Below are 19051 nucleotides of genomic sequence, written 5' to 3'. Positions count from 1 at the left end.
ATACAACTGACCTAAATTGAGCTAAAAAGACACAGAAAACCTAAACAGACTCATAACCAAGACAGAAATTGAATCAGTAATAAAGACCCTCTCAACTAAGAAAAGCCCAGGACTGGATAGCTGCACTGTTATTTTACCAGACATTTTAAAGAACTAACTCCAATTCTTCTCAAGTTATTTAAAACAATTGAAAGGGAGGGAATCCTCCCAAATTCTTTCCATGAAGCCAGAATCACCTCAATTCCTAAAACTAAAAAAGATGCAACATAGAAAAGAACTACAGACCAATGTCTCTGATAAACAGATGTAAAAATCCTCAACAAAATTCTAGCCAATCAAATCCAACAACACAACAAAAAGATCACTCACCTAGACCAAGTGGGATTTATCCCTAGTATGGAGGGATGGTTCAATATTCACAAAATCAATGAGATAGATATAGCACATTAACAAACTGATGAACAAAAACCATATGATTGTCTCAATAGATGCAGAGAAAGCATTTGATAAAATACAGTATCCTTTCATGATGAAAACTAAGCAAATTGGGTGTAGAAGAAACATTCCTCAACACAATCAAGGCAATTTATGACAAACCCACGGCCAGCATCCTATTGAATGGGGAAGTGTTGGAAGTATTCCCACTGAGATCAGGACAAGACAAGAACTCTCACCGTTGCTGTTCAATATAGTCCTGAAAGCTTTAGCCAGAGCAATTAGGCAAGAAAAAGAAATCAAAGGGAGTGGCCAGCACTGTGGCATAGAAGGTAAAGCCACTGCCTGCAGTGCCAGCATCCCATATGAGCACCAGTTTGAGTCCTGGCTGCTCCACTGCTAATCCAGCTCTCTGCTATGGCCTGGGAAAGCAGTACAAGATGGCCCAAGTCCTTGTATCCCTACCCCCACATGTGATACCTGGAAGAAGCTACTGGCACCTGGCTTTGGGTCAGCACATCTCTGGCCATTGCAATTACAGCCAATTGGTGAGTGAACCAGCAGATGGAAGAGTTTTGTGACCTCTCTCTCTCTCTCTCTCTGCTCCTCCTCCTCTCTTTGTATAATCTGACTTTCAAATAAATAAATAAATGAATAAATCTTTTTAAAAAAGGAATCAAAGGGATACAATTTGGGGAAGAGGAAGTCAAATTATCTCTATCTACAAATTACATGATTCTATATATAGGGGAATCCAAAAGACTCCACTAAGAGACTATTGGAATTCATAGAAGAATTTAGTAAAGTATCAGGATATGAAAAAAAAAATTCAACAGCCTTTGTATACACAGACAATGCCCTGGCTAAAAAAGAACTTCTAAGATCAATCCCATTCACAATAGCTACCAAAAAATCAAATGCCTTGGAATAAATTTAACCAAGGATGGGGTCGGCACCATGGTGCGGTAGGTTAATCCTCCACCTGCAGCGCTGGCATCTCATATGGGCTCCAGTTCTACTCCCGCCTGCTACTCTTTCAATCCAGCTGTCAGCTATGGCCTGGGAAAGCAATACAAGATGGAACAAGTGCTTGTGTCCCTGCACCTTCATGGGAGACTAGGAAAAATCACTTGACTCCTGGCTTCAAATCAGCACAGCTCCAGCCATTGCAGCCATTTGGGGGGTGAACCAATGGAAGAAAGACCTTTATTTCTGTCTCTACCTCTCACTGTCTGTAACTCTACCTCTCAAATAAATAAACTCTTAAAAATAATAATAAGATTAAATTTAACCAAGAACATGAAACATCTCTACAATGAGAATTATAAAACATTAAAGAAAAAATACAAGATACAAAAAAATGGAAAAATTTTCTACATTCATGGATTAGAAAAATCAATATCATCAAAATGTCCATTCTTCAAAAAGCAATTTACAGATTCAATGTGATACCAAGGACATTCTCAGATATAGAAAAAATGATGCTGAAATTCCTATGGAGGTGGGGCAAGATGAAGGAATAGGGAAGGAGCACATCGATAGTCCGAGAAAAGAAAGTTCAAAAAGGGGTGAGATTCTGTAGTTTCAGGAAAAGTCAGAGAAAATATACTGCAGAGGAAACTCTTCCAAAACTAGGGAGACAAGGTGGACTTGCGAGGAGGACGCGGATGCCTAAAATGCAAGACACCAGCAGAGGAGTCTATGCACCAGCGCTGGAAACCGAGGTGAGACAGGGCACCTGGCACCACTGCAGCAGCCACCACTGCCCCTCCCCCAACCCACCATGGGATGGACAGGTGAGACACTCACGACTGAGTGGGGGAGGAAATCGAAAACAAAATAAAGTGAATAGCCCCTGTGGAAAGAGTGCGCAATCCAGGGGGACGAATCGAGGGACTGAACATGCCAGGATCCCTTGGTGTCTCAGCCCTCCCCCAAATCAGAGCTGTAGCAGGCAGAAAGCAGCCATCTTGCTTGTTTACATTCAAGCTTAAAGGAGAACTGCCTCTGCCTCCGCACTATGAAGAAGGAGGAAACTTCAGAGGCGGAGTCCAAAGGTGGAGTGGAATGACTCATTGCTCCTTGTGCGGGGGGAACAGTGAGGGAGGGCAGCTGACCAATGACTCAGGCTGAACAAAGGAATAAATTTAACCAAGGATGTCAAAGACCTCTATGATGAAAATTACAAAACACTAAAGAAAGAAATAGAAGAAGACACAAAAAAAATGGAAAAACCTGCCATGCTCATGGATTGGAAGAATCAATATCATCAAAATATCCATTCTCAAAAAGCAATTTACAAGTTCAATGCAATACCAATCAAAATACCAAAGTAATTCTTCTCAGATCTGGAAAAAATGATGCTGATTCATATGGAGAAACAGGAGACCATGAATAGCTAAAGCAATCCTTTACAATAAAAACAAAGCTGGAGGCATCACAATTTCAGACTTCAAGACAAACTACAGGACAGTTATAATCAAAACAGCCTTGTACGGGTACAAAAAAAGATGGATAGACCAATGGAACAGAATAGAAACACCAGAAATCAATCCAAACATCTATAACCAACTCATATTCGACAAAGGACCTAAAACCAACCCCTGGAACAAGGACAGCCTCTTCAACAAATGGTGCTGGGAAAACTGGATGTCCACATGTCAAAGTATGAATCAAGACCCCTACCTTACACCTTATACAAAAATCCACTCAACATGAATCAAAGAACTAGAGATGCACCACCAAACCATGAAACTAATTGAGAGCATAGGGGAAAACCTTCAAGACGTTGGAAAAGGCAAAGAATTCCTGGAGAAGACCCCAGAGGCATGGGTAATCAAAGCTAAAATAAACAAATGGGAATACTTCAAATCGAAAAGTTTCTTTACAATAAAAGAAACAGTCAGCAAAGTGAAGAGGCAACCAACAGAATGGGAGATGTTATTTGCAAACTACACAACTGATAAAGAGTTAACAACTAGAATCTATAAAATGATCAAGAAACTCCACAGCAACAAAACAAACAACCCAATAAAAAGATGGGCAAAGGACCTTAACAGACATTTTTCAAAAGAGGAAATCCAAATGGCCAACAGACACATGAAAAAATGCTCAGGACCACTAGCAATCAGGAAAATGCAAATCAAAACCACAATGAGCTTTCACCTCACCCTAGTTAGAATGGCTTACATACAGAAATCAACCAACAACAGATGCTGGCAATGATGTGGGGAAAAAGGGAAACTAATCCACTGTTGGTGAGAATCCACACTAGTAAAGCCACTGTAGAAGACAGTTTGGAGAGTCCTCAGAAACCTGAATATAGCCCTACCACAGGACCCAGCCATCCCACTCCTTAGAATTTACCCAAATGGAATTAAAGGGGAAAAATTTAGAGCCATTTGCACCTCAATATTTGTTGCAGCTCAATTCACAATAGCTAAGACATGGAATCAACCAAAATGCCCATCAACAGATGACTGGATAAAGAAACTATGGGATATAACATGGGAAGGGGGAGACACAGCAGACTCATAGAATGACAGATGTCCTAAACAACACTCTGGCCTCAGAATCAGCCTTTAAGGCATTCGGATCTGGCTGAAGAGCCCATGAGAGTATTGTAGGTATGGAAAGCCAAGATACCATGGAAAAGAAAAAAAAAAAGAAGAAGAAGACCTAAATGAAAGATCTCTGTGAGTGAGATCCCAGTGGAAAGAACGGGGCCATCAAAGTAGGAGGTACCTTTCTCTGAAGGGAGGAGAGAACTTCCACTTTGACCATGGCCCTGTCGGAATAGGATCAAAGTCGGCGAACCCTAAAGGCTTCCATAGCCTCGGCAACTCATGACTAGAGCCTAGGGAGATTACTGACGCCATAAACAAGAGTGTTAAATTGTTAAATCAACATCAGGAGTCACTGTGTACTTACGTCCCATGTGGGATCTGTCCTTAATAGGTTGTCCAAGGTGAAGTAATGATATAGCTAGTACTGAAACAGTATTTTTACACTTTGTGGTTATGTGTGGGTGCATACTGATGAGATCTTTACTTAGTATATACTGAAGTGATCTTCTGTATATAAAGATAATTGAAAATGAAAAAAAAACCCTTGGTGTTAAATTGGAAATTACATAGAAAAGTAATCAATCTTTTTTTAAAAAATATCATGCAGGATCTCTGTCATTAATGTGATGTACACTGTTATTTAATAACTAGTACTCCAACAGTATTTTTTCACTTTGTGTTGCTATGTGAGGGCAAACTTTTGAAATCTTTATATATACTAAACTGATTTTCTGTATATAAAGAGAATTGAAAATGAATCTTAATGGGAATGGAAGGGGAGAGCGAGTGGGAAAGGGGAGGGTTGAGGATGGGGGGGGAGTTGTAGAGGGGGAAGCCTTTGTAATCCATAAGCTGTACTTTGGAAATTTATATTCATTAAATAAATAAATAAACTATGGGATATGTACTCTATGGAACACTATACAGCAGTAAAAAACAATGAAATCCAGTCATTTGCAACAAAATGGAGGAATCTGGAAAACATCATGCTGAGTGAAATAAGCCAGTTCAAAAGGGACAAATATCATATGTTCTCCCTGATCGATGGCAACTAAATGAGCATCTAAAAGGAAACCCGTTGAAGTGAAATGGACACTATGACAGACAATGACATGATCAGCCCTTGTCTAGACTGTTGAGGAACAACTTACTATTTTATTCCTTTTAGTATTTTTTGTTGTTGTTGTTGCTCTGTTTGTTCTACTTAATACCACTGGTTGAACTCTGTAATCAATACACAATTATTCTTAGGCGTTTAAAATTAACAGAAAAGAGTTCTCTGTTAAATATAAGAATGGAAATAAGAGAGGGAGGAGATATACAGGACAGCACATGCCCACTCAGACTTACCTCCAATGGTAGAGATAGAAATGTGCCAGGGGATTTCAACTCAATCTTATCAAGGAAGCATGTACCAATGCCAGCTCACTTGGTAAAGTGAAAAGTACAAGTACATAATCAATCAAAAAGTTAGGGTAAGTGTCGAAGAGATTTCACAAATAAGACCAGTGTATGCAAATGATGAAGGATAGAATTAAAAGGGAGAGAATGATCCTGCAGGGGAAGCAGGATACACAGCAGACTCATAGAATGGCAAACACCCCAAACAGCACTCTGGCCTGAGAATCAACACTTGGGGCATTCAGATCTGGCTAAAAGGCCCATGAGAGTTTCACAGGCGTGGAAAGCCACGATACGGTGGCAAAAACAACCTAAATGAAAGATCCTGGTGAACAAGACCCCAGCAGAAGGAACGGGCCATCAAGGAGAGAGGCGCCTTTCTCTGAAGGGAGGAAGGAACCTCCACTGTGATATGGCCTTGACTAAACAAGTTCAGAGTTGGTGAACTCAAGGGGCTTCCATAGCCTAGACAGCTCATGGCAAGAGCCTTGGGTGATTGCTGACGTCATAAATAAGAGTGCCAACTGTTAAATCAACAATGGGATTCACTGGGCACATGCTCCCCACGTAGGATCTCCATCATTAATGTGTTTTACTATGAGAGTTAAAGATAACACTACTAGTCGAACAATACCCTATATATACCTTGTGTGGTTGTGTGAGTGCAGTCTGTTGAAATCTTTGATTACTATATACTAAGTTGATCTTCTGTATATAAAGATAATTGAAAATGAAACTTGATGAAGGGCGGGATGGGAGAGGGAGCAGGAGAGGGGAGGGCCACGGGAGGGAAGGAGGTTGTTGGGGGGGAAGCCACAATAATACAAAAGTTGCACTGTGTAAATTCACATTTATTAAATAAATAACAGGCTGTCCACTTAATGTAGTTACTATTTCAGTGTGTGCCAAACAGAAGTATTCTAGTGCACTTTTAAAATCAGAGTGATCATTTTGGTGAATACTAACTGAGTATGATCTTCAACTAACATGATTATAAAAGAAAAAAATATGAAATATTTTCCAAGAAGAAGATGTAACATGAAATTTGATTATAAGTCAAGAATGAGATTTTAGAGAAATCCACCTAAATCTACATTAATTCTCATATAATTTTATTTGATGTTTAGAAACTATCATTTAGAACTGAAAATATTTCTCAATAGGCTTCCTAAGGCTCCTTTTACATCCTTGTTCCTAAGGGTATAGATGAAAGGGTTGAGTGTAGGAGTCACCACTCCATAGAAGAGAGCCATGAACTTGGGCTGGTCCTTTGAGATGGAAGAAGGGGGCTGAAGGTACATGCTAATGGCTGGGCCATAAAATAAGAAAACTACAATGAGATGAGAGGAACATGTCCCAAAAGCTTTTTTCCTTCCCTCAGAAGATTTCATCTTAAGTATAGCATTACCAATACTAGCATAGGAAGCAAGAATTAAACACAGAGGAACAGCTAACATGAAAATGCACACCACAGAGAGCATGAGCTCATTATTCCCCTTTTCCCCACAGGCAGTCTTTATCAGAACCGGAATCTCACACAGCAAGTGATCCAGTGTATTGACTCTACACAGAGGCAACTGTAATGTAATAGTGGCCTCCGAGACAGCGTAGGTTATTCCACTGAGCCACACAACGGATACTAATAGGATGCAGATACGCTGATTCATGATGAGCGGGTAGTGCAGAGGTCTGCAGATGGCCACATAGCGATCAAAGGACATAAGCGCCAAGAGCAGACATTCTGTGCCCCCCATCGTGTGGAAGAAATAAAGCTGAATTGTACACCCCATGTAGCTGATGGTCTTCTTGGAGCTTCCCAGGTTAAACAGCATCTGAGGGACAATGCTTGTGGTGTAACACATGTCCAGAAAGGAGAGGTTGGTGAGGAAGAAATACATGGGGCTGTGGAGACGGGGGTCTAACTTGGACACCAGAATGATGGTGATGTTTCCCAGCAGGGCCATGGGGTACGTTATGAGGAGAACAATGAAGAGAGGCAGCTCCAGCCAAGGTCGGTCAGCAAAGCCAAGTAGAATGAACTCTTCAGGGTGGCTTGCATTAATCAGTGCCATTATCTTTAAATGTTTTCTCTAAAGAAAGAAAGTAGCAATAACCTGAAGTTATGAGGAGTGATAAAATATAATTATTCATTGACCATTAATAGAAGATGTCAATCATTTACTACTAGGGTAAATAATATAAGGATTCTGCCATCAGCTGATGATATTTGCTTCCATGTCACTAAAATAAAGCCTATTACTTTCAATAAGTAAACTCTTAATGTGACTATCCTCTTGTGAATAATAAAGATGATGATAACTATCTATTTTACTTTTGATGAGCATTAAATGTAAAGTGGAAGTGACTCCAAAGTAATGCTGTTCACATTTAGGTTTGTATAAAAATCAGCCAAGGAGGCTGTTAAACTGAAGTTCACTGGTTTCTATCTCCTTGTGCCTGATAGAGTAGGTGTAGCCTGGTACCCTGGAGTTGGGTGGTTCATTTTCATAATCTCTGCCACAAGGCATTACTGAAATGTTCAGAAGAGTAAAAACATTGAGATCGCAATAGTTCTAGAAAAGGCAGAAGATACCTGAATCTCTGAGAATCAAGATAGCTTTACCCATCTCCAGGTAGTTCGTTGCATAGTCATGTCTTTGCATAGCAAGATTTTGTGTTTAAAAAAGTATTTCTTAGCTATTTCAAATTAAGTAAGAGATATGAAAACTTTAGCAATAGTTTCTCTAAGTATAAATTGGAGTTCAGCTACTGTCAGTTTTCTCACTGCATAATAATTTGTTTCTGTTGTCTGACTACTTCTAGACTGTGACTATTGTCCTTCAATGTGAACTTTTATTTAATTTTTCTATATTGTCAGGGTTTTTACTTTAGCAAATTGCTTTATCATCCTATTCTATTGTAAGATATTGGACAATGACTCACTGATTGTACAACTACAAATATATTTTTACCTTCAGGTAATTGCTCTCAGGGGTAAAGTCAACATTCCAATTTAAGCCCAGAGATGTACTCAAATCCAGAAGTTATTTTTCATTTTTAGGTCATATTCCTATGCTTTTTTTTTACCTGAAAGTCACATTTAAACAAAACAAAATTGAGTAGTTGAGTAAAACAGTGTTTTGAGAAAATAAATCACATAGAAGGCTTTTGTTTATATATTGCTCTTCTCCTTTGGTAGTTAAGTGTGTTTGCTGAAATCCACGGTCTTTGTAAGATGTCAGATATCCACATGGGAGGTTAAAATCACATCCCAGTGGAAAAAATATGTTACTCTGCTAATTAGTGGTTTAACAGTACCATGTTGTATTCTTAAGGTTACGATGCAGTTTCCATATGCTCTCTTCCATTGAAATCCCAAAGTCATTCTGGGACGTGTCACACAAAGCTACTCAGAATTAATATATGAATGTTGTCCTTTACTATATTCATTGTAGGTCAGCATATGTAATAACAAGAATAAGATAATAATTCCAACCAATCCTTAAGGAGCGCGGTGTGTCAAACACTCCAAAGGGTTTTCACATTATTTATTACTTAGGATTCTCCTCCCAACCTTATTAGAAAGGTAATCTTACTATGTTATTTTAAGATATTATTAATAATTCATTCCTTTTTTTCTCCCAGAAACCTTTAAGGTATACAAACTTCATGCATTTCATAAAGACAACTTCAAAAACAGAGTGATTCTTCCCATAGTACTCACCCTGTCACCGACACTGCCACCTTCTTCCTCCTCCCTCTCCTATTTCCATTCATACTCTTTACTAAAAAAATTCATTCATTTCTATAGTGTGCTAATAACTAAGGAGGTTAAATATAAAAAGTCAGTAATTCCTAAAAAATCAGCAAAATATGAGATTATAAATCAGAATTTTAAGATTCCAAAGAAAAACATGTATTCTAGGCCAGTGCCACGGCTCACTAGGCTAATCCTCTGCCTGCGGTGCTGGCACACCAGGTTCTAGTCCCGGTTGGGGCCCCAGTTCTGTCCCGGTTTCTCCTCTTCTAGTCCAGCTCTCTGCTCTGGCCTGGGAAGGCAGTGAAGGATGGCCCAAGTGCTTGTGCCCTGCACCCACATGGGAGACCAGGAGGAAGCACCTGGCTCCTGACTTTGGATCGGCACAGTGTGCCAGCCGTGACGGCCATTTGGAGGGGTGAACTAACGGAAGGAAGACCTTTCTCTTTCTCTCTCTCTGTCTAACTCTGCCTGTCAAAAAAAAAAGGAAGAAAAATATGTATTCTAGATGTGTTTCTTGAATGAGATTGGTTCCTACCCCCCATGTGAGCTTTATTTTATTCAAGATGAGTACACTGAATTTAGGAACATATCTTTGCATAAGATCTTTTTCTGGAGAAATTCTTTGTTGTAGGTGGCACATGAAATAAGTATGGTGTGAATTAATTGATTTTTAAAATAGTATTCTGAAAAACTCTAAACTGCCAACATCATTAAGCAATTGTGTTATAAAATATTTTCTCTATTTATGTAATATCTTTACATTTGCATTTTATATTTGTCTATTATGAGTCATTCTCCAATTCTTTAGATATCTTTTATTTGATCCTCCATGAATCTTCCATGACTAATTATGTCTAACTCTAATGACTGTAATCTATCCAGTATGTATTCAGCCATTTTATTAAATTTGTATAATTTATAATTTTGTTTATATTATTTATCATATTAAATATTGATTTGTTTAAGATTGTTGATCACTTCAGAGTCCTTTCATTTCTCTGGATCCTTCCCTGGAGATTTTGGAAAATTAATCAGTGTGATTATTCAAAGATGAATAATCATTCAAGATGAGTTAGCCTTAAAATATATTTAAGCATTGCAATGTGATACTTAAATTTTTAATCTTTTTCTTGTAGTTCTTACATTTTGTTACTGTTAGCTGTTGGATTCCATCTGTTATTTTTCAGTCTTCTGTTTTCAGCGATTTTCCATTGCTGTTTGACTGCACTAACCATCAGAGAAATGCAAATTAAAACCACAATAGGTTTCAACTCATCCCAGCTAGAGTGGCCATCATACAAAAATCAAAAAACAACAACCACTGGCAAGGATGTGGAGAAAAGTACCCTAATACCCTCTTGGTGGGATTGTAAACTAGTACAACCATTGTGGAAGACAGTCTAGAGATTCCTCAGAAATCTGAAAATAAATAAACCATATGACCCAGCCATGCCACTCCTAGGAATCTGCCCAAAGGAAATAAAATCAGCATATGAAAGAGTTATCTGGGGGCCGGTGCTGTGGCACAGCAGCTTAATGCCCTGACCTAAAGCACTGGCATCCCACATGGGTGCTGATTTGAGTCCCGGCTGCTCCACTTCTGATCCAACTCTCTGCTATGGGCTGGGAAAGCAGTAAGAAGATGGCCCAAGTCCTTGGGCCCCTGCAACCATGTGGGAGACCCGGAAGAAGCTCCTGGCCCCTGGCTTCGGATCAGCATAGCTCCGGCCATTGTGGCCAATTGGGTAGTGAACCACAGGATGGAGGATTTCTCTCTCTCTCTCTCTCTCTCTGCTTCTCCTCTGTGTGTAACTCTGACTTACAAATAAATAAATAAATCTTTAAAAAAAGAATTATCTGTACTCCTATGTTTATAGCAGCTCAATTCACATTAGCTGAGATATGGAATCCACCCATATGTCCATCAACTGATGATTGGGTAAAGAAAATGTGGTATATATGCACTATGGAATACTACTCAGCCAAACAAAAGAATGAAATATCTTTCACAACAAAATGGATGCAACTGCAGACTATTATGCTTAGTGAAATAAGCCAGACAGACACAAAAAGACAAATATATGCTTTCTCTGGTTATAGCCAATACAAAGAGTAAAAAGAAACTTAGGTATATTGAGCCAAGCTGATATCATGTTTGTTGTCTATAACTGTTTTCTAGACTCAGAACAGTGGTGGTCTAGCTTTTACTTGTAGAGCTCTTTGTTTAGAGGAGCATTGAATCTATGATTATATAGTTAATTCAAAGTGTGCAATTGCAAAAATACAAAGGAAAAAGGAAATGAAGGGAGGTTGTGGAAGGGAAGAAGGGAGGGAGGAAAGCATCATTGTATTCTTGAAATCATATCCATGAAATTAATAAAATCTCTTCTCCATAAATAAAAAATATAAAAAAACACAGTGAAATTATAAGATTTCACAGCTTACTGTAAATTGTAAAGATAATAAAAAGGAATTGGAAATAGGGAGCTGACTGTGGAAAATACATATTAGATTTGTGAATGTAACTCTTTGGAATAATAACACATAACTCCCCAGAATATTCAGTCACTTTATAAAGTGCCAGACTCTGTCCCTATTGATAGTTCCTTTGTATCTACACTCAAATTTTCATTCTAGCTTATCTTATTCATACTTTATTGTATCATATAATATTTTATGCTTCCATAACTTTTTAGATTTATTACTAATAAAACATCAAAAGAGAAAAAAGTTTATTTTTATTTGAAACCAAAATACCTGGATGAAACATATTCATAGTTAATCTGTGTAGTTTTCCCCAAATGTTAAGAAATAATTCATATGATACGTTCACATGATTCAATGACAGCTTCACACTTAACTCAGGTTTTTAATAGCTGTTGGATATAGTTTTAATTAAAAGCTTAGTGTTTTTAAATTTGGTGCAAGTGAATGTCTGAGAAGCAGATTAATTGCAATGGTAAATTTAGTTTGTTGAACGACTGACGTAGATTTTTCCCAAGGTTTGGAAAGGCTCCTTGAGATGAAATTCTCTGCCTTTTGTACATGTAGACTAGCTACTAAGGTCTGCACACTCCAGTCTTCCCTGAGGATTCCATATCTTTAAAAAACAAGTGTGTTTTACTCACCTTATTTTGATAAATATCCTTCAATAAAAAGGAATTATGAAGGAATACGGTTGAATTCTTCAAGCTTTCAGAAAAGGAAAGTGAATCCGTATGACAGAGAAGAGTGTAGTATTTATGAATTCATTTCAGAATTCGTAGTTTTTCAATTGATACAAGGATGTCAAAGAGAAAAGAACCCATAGGTTAGAAAGACAGTCATAGAAAGTGTGAAGAAGACTTTGTGTACATGTATTTGTATGATATTGTTGAAAGCTCTTGGGCATTGTTTTCAAATAGTCCCTTAATATTTATCCCAGAGAATTTCCTTGGGGCATAGCTCTCTGTGGAAATGCTTCTAATGTACAATTTGGTACTTACCGAATTGAAGTTTGGGAGCAAGACTATTTATTGTGCTTTAAATAAATTCATTCAAATATTCAAAAATTAGATATTTTTTGGAAATCATGTATTATCTTTTTTTAGTGACTGTAATTTTTTTGTGTGTTTTTTTTTAACTTTTATTTAATGAATATAAATTTCCAAAGTACAGCTTATGGGTTACAATGGCTTCCCCCCACCAAAACTTCCCTCCCACCCGAACCCTCCCCTTTCCCGCTCTCTCTCCCCTTCCATTCACATCAAGATTCATTTTCAATTCTCTTTATATACAGAAGATCAGTTTAGCATATATTAAGTAAGGATTTCAACAGTTTGCCCCCACATAGCAACACAAAGTGAAAAAATACCGTTGGAGTACTAGTTATAGCATTAAATAACAGTGTACAGCACATTAAAGACAGAGATCCTACATGATATTTTTTAAAAATTGATTACTTTTGTATGCAATTTCCAATTTAACACCAGGTTTTTTTTTCATTTTCAATTATCTTTATATGCAGAAGATCGATTCTGCATATACTTAGTAAAGACCTCATCAGTTTGTACCCACACAGAAACACAAAGAGTAAAAATACTGTTTAAGTACTAGTTATAGCATCACTACACATTGGAAAACACATTAAGGACAGATCCCACATGAGACATAAGTACACAGTGACTCTAGTTGTTGACTTAACAATTTGACACTCCTGTTCATGGCGTCAGTAATCTCCCTAGGCTCTAGTCATGAGTTGCCAGGGCTATGGAAGCCTTTAGAGTTCGCTGACTTTGATCTTATTCCGATAGGGTCATAGTCAAAGTGGAGGTTCTCTCCTCCCTTCGGAGAAGGGTACCTCCTTCTTTGATGGCCCCGTTCTTTCCACTGGGATCTCACTCACAGAGATCATTCATTTAGGTCTTTTTTTTTCCATGATATCTTGGCTTTCCATGCCTGCTATACTCTCATGGGCTCTTCAGCCAGATCCGAATGCCTTGAGGGCTGATTCTGAGGCCAGAGTGTTGTTTAGGACATCTGCCATCCTATGAGTCTGCTGTGTATCCCACTTCCCATGTTGGATCCTTCTCTCCCTTTTTGATTCTATCAGTATTAGCAGACACTAGTCTTGTTTCTGTGATCCCTTTGACTCTTAGACCTATCAGAGTGATCAATTGTGAACTGAAATTGATCACTTGGACTAGTGAGATGGAATTGGTACATGACACCTTGATGGGATTGTATTGGAATCCCCTGGCACGTTTCTAACTCCACCATGTGGGGCAAGTCTGATTGAGCATGTCCAAATTGTACATCTCCTCCCTCTCTTTTTCCACTCTTAGATTTAACAGGGATCACTTTTCAGTTAAAATTTAAACACCTAAGAATAATTGTGTGTTAATTACTGAGTTCAACCAATAGTACTAGAACAACAACAACAACAACAAATACTAAAAAGGATAAAGTATTACATTGTACATCTAAAGTCAGGACAGGAGCTGATCAGTTCATTGTTGCTTATAGTGTCCATTTCACTTAACAGGTTTCCCCTTTGGCGCTCAGTTGTCACCGATCAGGGAAAACAAATGATATTTTTCTCTTTGGGACTGGCTTAATTCACTCAGCATGATGTTTTCCAGATTGCTCCATCTTGTGGCAAATGACTGGGTTTCGTTGTTTCTTACTGCTGTATAGTATTCTATGGAGTACATGTCCCATAATTTCTTTATCCAGTCTACTGTTGATGGGCATTTGGGTTGGTTCCAGGTCTTAGCTATTGTGAATTGAGCTGCAATAAACATTAGGTGCAGACGGCTTTTTTGTTTGCCCAATTAATTTCCTTTGAGTAAATTCCAAGGAGTGGGATGGCTGGGTTGTATGGTAGGGTTATGTTCAGGTTTCTGAGGAATCTCCAGACAGACTTCCATAGTGGCTTAACCAGTTTGCATTCCCACCAACAGTGGGTTAGTGTCCCTTTTTCCCCACATCCTCTCCAGCATCTGTTGTTGGTAGATTTCTGAATGTGAGCCATTCTCATCGGGGTGAGATGGAACCTCATTGTGGTTTTGATTTGCATTTCTCTGATGGCTAGTGATCTTGAACATTTTTTCATGTGTCTGTTGGCCATTTGGATTTCCTCTTTCGAAAAATGTCTATTGAGGTCCTTGGCCCGTCTCTTAAGTGGGTTGTTTGTTTTGTTGTTGTGGAGTTTCTTGATTTCTTTGTAGATTCTGGTTATCAATCCTTTATCTGTAGTATAGTTTGCGAATATTTTTTCCCATTCTGTTGGTTGCCTCTTCACTTTCCTGACTGTTTCTTTTGAAGTACAGAAACTTCTCAATTTGATGCAATCCCAAATGTTAATTTTGGCTTTGACTGCCTGTGCTGTTGGAGTATTTTCCAGGAAGTCTTTGCCTGTGCCTATATCTTGCAGAGTTTCTCCAATGCTCTCTAACAATTTGATGGTTTCGGGTCGTAGATTTAAGTCTTTAATCCATGTTGAGTGAATTTTTGTGTAAGGTGAAAGGTATGGGTCTTGCTTCAAGCTTCTGCATGTGGAAATCCAATTTTCCCAGCACCATTTATTGAATAGACTGTCCTTATTCCAGGGATTAGATTTGGATCTTTGGTCAAATATAAGTTGGCTGTAGATGTTTGGATTGATTTCTGGTGTTTCTATTCTGTTCCATTGGTCTATCCATCTGTTTCTGTACCAGTACCATGCTGTTTTGATAACAACTGCCCTGTAGTATGTCCTAAAATCAGGTATTGTGATGCCTCCGGCTTTGTTTTTGTTGTACAGGATTGTTTTGGCTATTCGAGGTCTTCTGTGTCTCCATATGAATTTCAGCATCATTTTTTCCAGATCTGAGAAGAAGGTCTTCGGGATCTTGATGGGTATTGCATTGAATGTATAAATTGCTTTTGGGAGAATAGACATTTTGATGATATTGATTCTTCCAATCCATGAGCATGGAAGATTTCTCCATTTTTTGGTATCCTCTTCTATTTCTTTCTGTAAGGTTTTGTAGTTTTCATCGTAGAGATCTTTAACGTCCTTGGTTAAGTTTATTCCAAGGTATTTGATTGTTTTTGTAGCTATTGTGAATGGGATTGATTTTAGAAGTTCTTCCTCAGCCGTGGCATTGCCTGTGTATACAAAGGCTCTTGTTTTTTGTGGATTGATTTTATATCCTGCTACTTTGCCAAACTCTTCGATGAGTTCCAGCAGTCTCTTAGTAGAGTTCTTTGGGTCCCCTAAAGAAAGAATCATATCATCTGCAAAGAGGGATAGTTTGAGTTCGTCCTTCCCGATTTGTATCCCTTTAATTTCTTTTTCTTGCCTAATAGCTCTGGCCAAAACTTCCAGAACTATATTGAATAGCAGTGGTAAGAGAGGGCATCCCTGTCTGGTACCAGATTTCAGTGGAAATGCTTCCAACTTTTCCCCATTCAATAGGATGTTGGCCGTGGGTTTTTCATATATTGCTTTGATTGTATTAAGGAATGTTCCTTCCATACCCAGTTTGCTTAGAGTTTTCATCATGAAAGGGTGTTGTATTTTATCAAATGCTTTCTCTGCGTCTATTGAGAGAATCATATGGTTTTTCTTCTGCAGTCTGTTAATGTAGTGTATTAAGTTGATTGTTTTGCGAATGTTGAACCATCCCTGCATACCGGGGATGAATCCCACTTGGTCTGGGTGGATGATCTTTCTGATGTGTTGTTGCATTCTATTGGCCAGAATTTTATTGAGGATTTTTGCATCTATGTTCATCAGGGATATTGGTCTGTAATTCTCTTTCAATGTTGCGTCTCTTTCTGGCTTAGGAATTAAGGTGATGGTGGCTTCATAGAAAGAATTTGGGAGGATTCCCTCTTTTTCGATTGCTCTGAATAGTTTGAGAAGAATTGGAGTTAGTTCTTCTCTAAATGTCTGGTAGAACTCAGCAGTGAATCCATCTGGCCCTGGGCTTTTCTTTGTTGGGAGGGCCTTTATTACTGTTTCAATTTCTGTGTCAGTTATTGGTCTGTTTAGGTTTTCTATGTCTTCCTGGCTCAATTTATGGAGGTTGTATGTGTCCAAGAATCTGTCCATTTCTGATAGATTTCCCTGTTTGCTGGCATACAAGTCCTTGTAGTAATTTCTGATGATTCTTTTTATTTCTGTGGCGTCTGTTGTTACGTTTCCCATTTCATCTCTGATCCTATTGATTTGGGTCGTTTCTCTTCTTTTTTTAGTTAGCTGGGCCAATGGGGTGTCAATTTTGTTTATTTTTTCAAAAAACCAGCTCCTCGTTTGGCTGATTTTTTGTAATGTTTTTTTTGGATTCAATCCTGTTGATTTCTTCTCTGATTTTAATTATTTCTCTTCTCCTACTGGGTTTGGGTTTGGTTTGCTGCAGATTTTCTAGATCCTTGAGATAACTTGAAAGCTCATCTATTTGGTGCCTTTCCAATTTCTTGATGTAGGCACCTATTGATATAAACTTTCCTCTTAACACTGCTTTTGTTGTATCCCATAGGTTTTGGTATGTTGTGCTGTTATCCTCATTTACTTCCAGAAAATTTTTGATTTCTCTTTTAATTTCTTCTATGACCCATTGTTCCTTCAGGAGCATGTTGTTCAATCTCCATGTGTTTGCACGTGCTCTAGGGATTCCTAAGTTGCCAATTTCCAATTTCATTCCTTTGTGGTCTGAGAAGCTGCATGGTATGATTCTAATTCTTTTGAATTTGCTGAGACTTGCTTTATGGCCTAGTATGTGGTCAATCCTAGAGAAGGTTCCATGTACTGCTGAGAAGAATGTAAAGTCCTTAGATGTAGGATGAAATGTTCTGTAGATATCTGTTAGATCCATTTGGGCTATAGTGTCATTTAAATCTACTGTCTCCTTGTTGATCTTCTGTCCTGTTGATCTGTCTATCTCTGAGAGTGGAGTATTGAAGTCCCCCAGTATTATTGTATTGGGGTCTAAGTATCCCTTTAAGTCCCTTAAGAAGTCTTTTAAATAAGCTGGTGCCCTGTAATTAGGTGCATATACGTTGATAATCGTTATATCTTCCTGTTGAATGGATCCCTTAATCATTATATAGTGCCCCTCTTTGTCTCTCCTAACAGTTTTTGTGGTAAAGTTTATGGTGTCCGATATTAAGATGGCTACGCCCGCTCTCTTTTCATTTCTGTTGGCGTGGTATATCTTTTTCCAGCCTTTCACTCTCAGCTTGTATGGATCATTGTTGGATAGATGGGTTTCTTGTAAGCAGCAAAAGGATGGGTTTTGTTCCTTAACCCAATCAGCCAATTGGTGTCTTTTAACTGGACAGTTCAATCCATTAACATTCAATGTGACTATTGAGAAGGAGTAACTTTGCCCTGCCATTTGCCAAAGATATTTCTAATATCTGGTTTGAGATTCCTGTGATCCTTTGCTGTGAGGTTTCCTTCCTTTACCTTCTTTCATATTGGTGACCGTGTTTCTGTGTTTCTGTATGTAACACGTCTTTAAGCATCTTTTGCAGGGCTGGACGAGTGGCGACAAATTCTTTCAATGTCTGTTTGCTGTGAAAGGTCTTAATTTCACCTTCATTCACAAATGAGAGCTTTGCAGGATATAATATTCTGGGCTGGCAGTTTTTCTCTCTTAGCACCTGGGCTATATCTCGCCATTCTCTCCTGGCTTGTAGGGTTTCTGATGAGAAATCAGCTGTAAGTCTAATTGGAGATCCTCTGAGAGTAATCTGGCATTTCTCTCTTGCACATTTTAGGATCTTTTCTTTATGTTTCACTGTGGTGAGTTTGATTACGACGTGTCGTGGTGAGGATCTCTTTTGATCATGTTTATTAGGGGTTCTCTGAGCTTCCTGTACTAGGATGTCTCTGTCCTTCTCCAAACCTGGGAAATTTTCTGCTAGTATCTCACTAAAAAGGCCTTCTAATCCTTTCTCCCTTTCCATGCCTTCAGGAACTCCTAGAACCCGAATGTTGGGTTTTTTAATAGTATCCTGTAGATTCCTGACAGTATTTTTTAGATTTCTGATTTCTTCTTCTTTTCTTTGATTTGACTGTTTCCTTTCCTGTTCTCTGTCTTCTAATTCCGATATTCTCTCTTCTGCTTCACCCATTCTGTTTTTAAGGTTCTCTAATGTGTTTGCCATTTGATCTATTGAGTTCTTCATTTCATTGTGGTTTTTTGTCACTATCGCAGTTTCCTGTTCCACTAGTTTTTTCATTTCATTTTGATTCCTCCTTAATATTTCATTTTCACGGGAGAGATTTTCTATCTTGTCCATAAAGGATTTCTGTAGTTCAAGAATTTGTTTTTGAGAACTTCTTAATGTTCTTATCAATTTTTTGAAATCTGCTTCTTGCATTTCCTCTATGTCTTCATCTTCATAATCTTGCATT

At 38.3% G+C, this 19051-nt stretch overlaps 1 protein-coding gene across 1 annotated transcript; it reads right to left on the bottom strand.

Moving 5' to 3' along the window:
• Nucleotides 1-6535: 6535 nt before the first annotated feature.
• LOC133756750 (olfactory receptor 2B11-like) lies at nt 6536-7474 on the bottom strand. The gene has a single exon (XM_062187346.1). The coding sequence runs from the start codon at nt 7472-7474 to the stop codon at nt 6536-6538; it is 939 nt and encodes a 312-aa protein (XP_062043330.1).
• Nucleotides 7475-19051: the final 11577 nt, after the last annotated feature.

The sequence above is a fragment of the Lepus europaeus genome, chromosome 3 (genome assembly GCF_033115175.1).
Source record: "Lepus europaeus isolate LE1 chromosome 3, mLepTim1.pri, whole genome shotgun sequence".
Classification (NCBI taxonomy): Eukaryota; Metazoa; Chordata; class Mammalia; order Lagomorpha; family Leporidae; genus Lepus; species Lepus europaeus.
Note: the sequence above shows the minus strand (reverse complement) of the source record. Positions and strands in the feature narration are given on the sequence as shown.

What these genes read in the sequence shown, in the direction of transcription:
- LOC133756750 (XM_062187346.1), bottom strand. Translation starts at nt 7,474, where the DNA reads ATGGCACTGATTAATGCAAGCCACCCTGAAGAGTTCATTCTACTTGGC.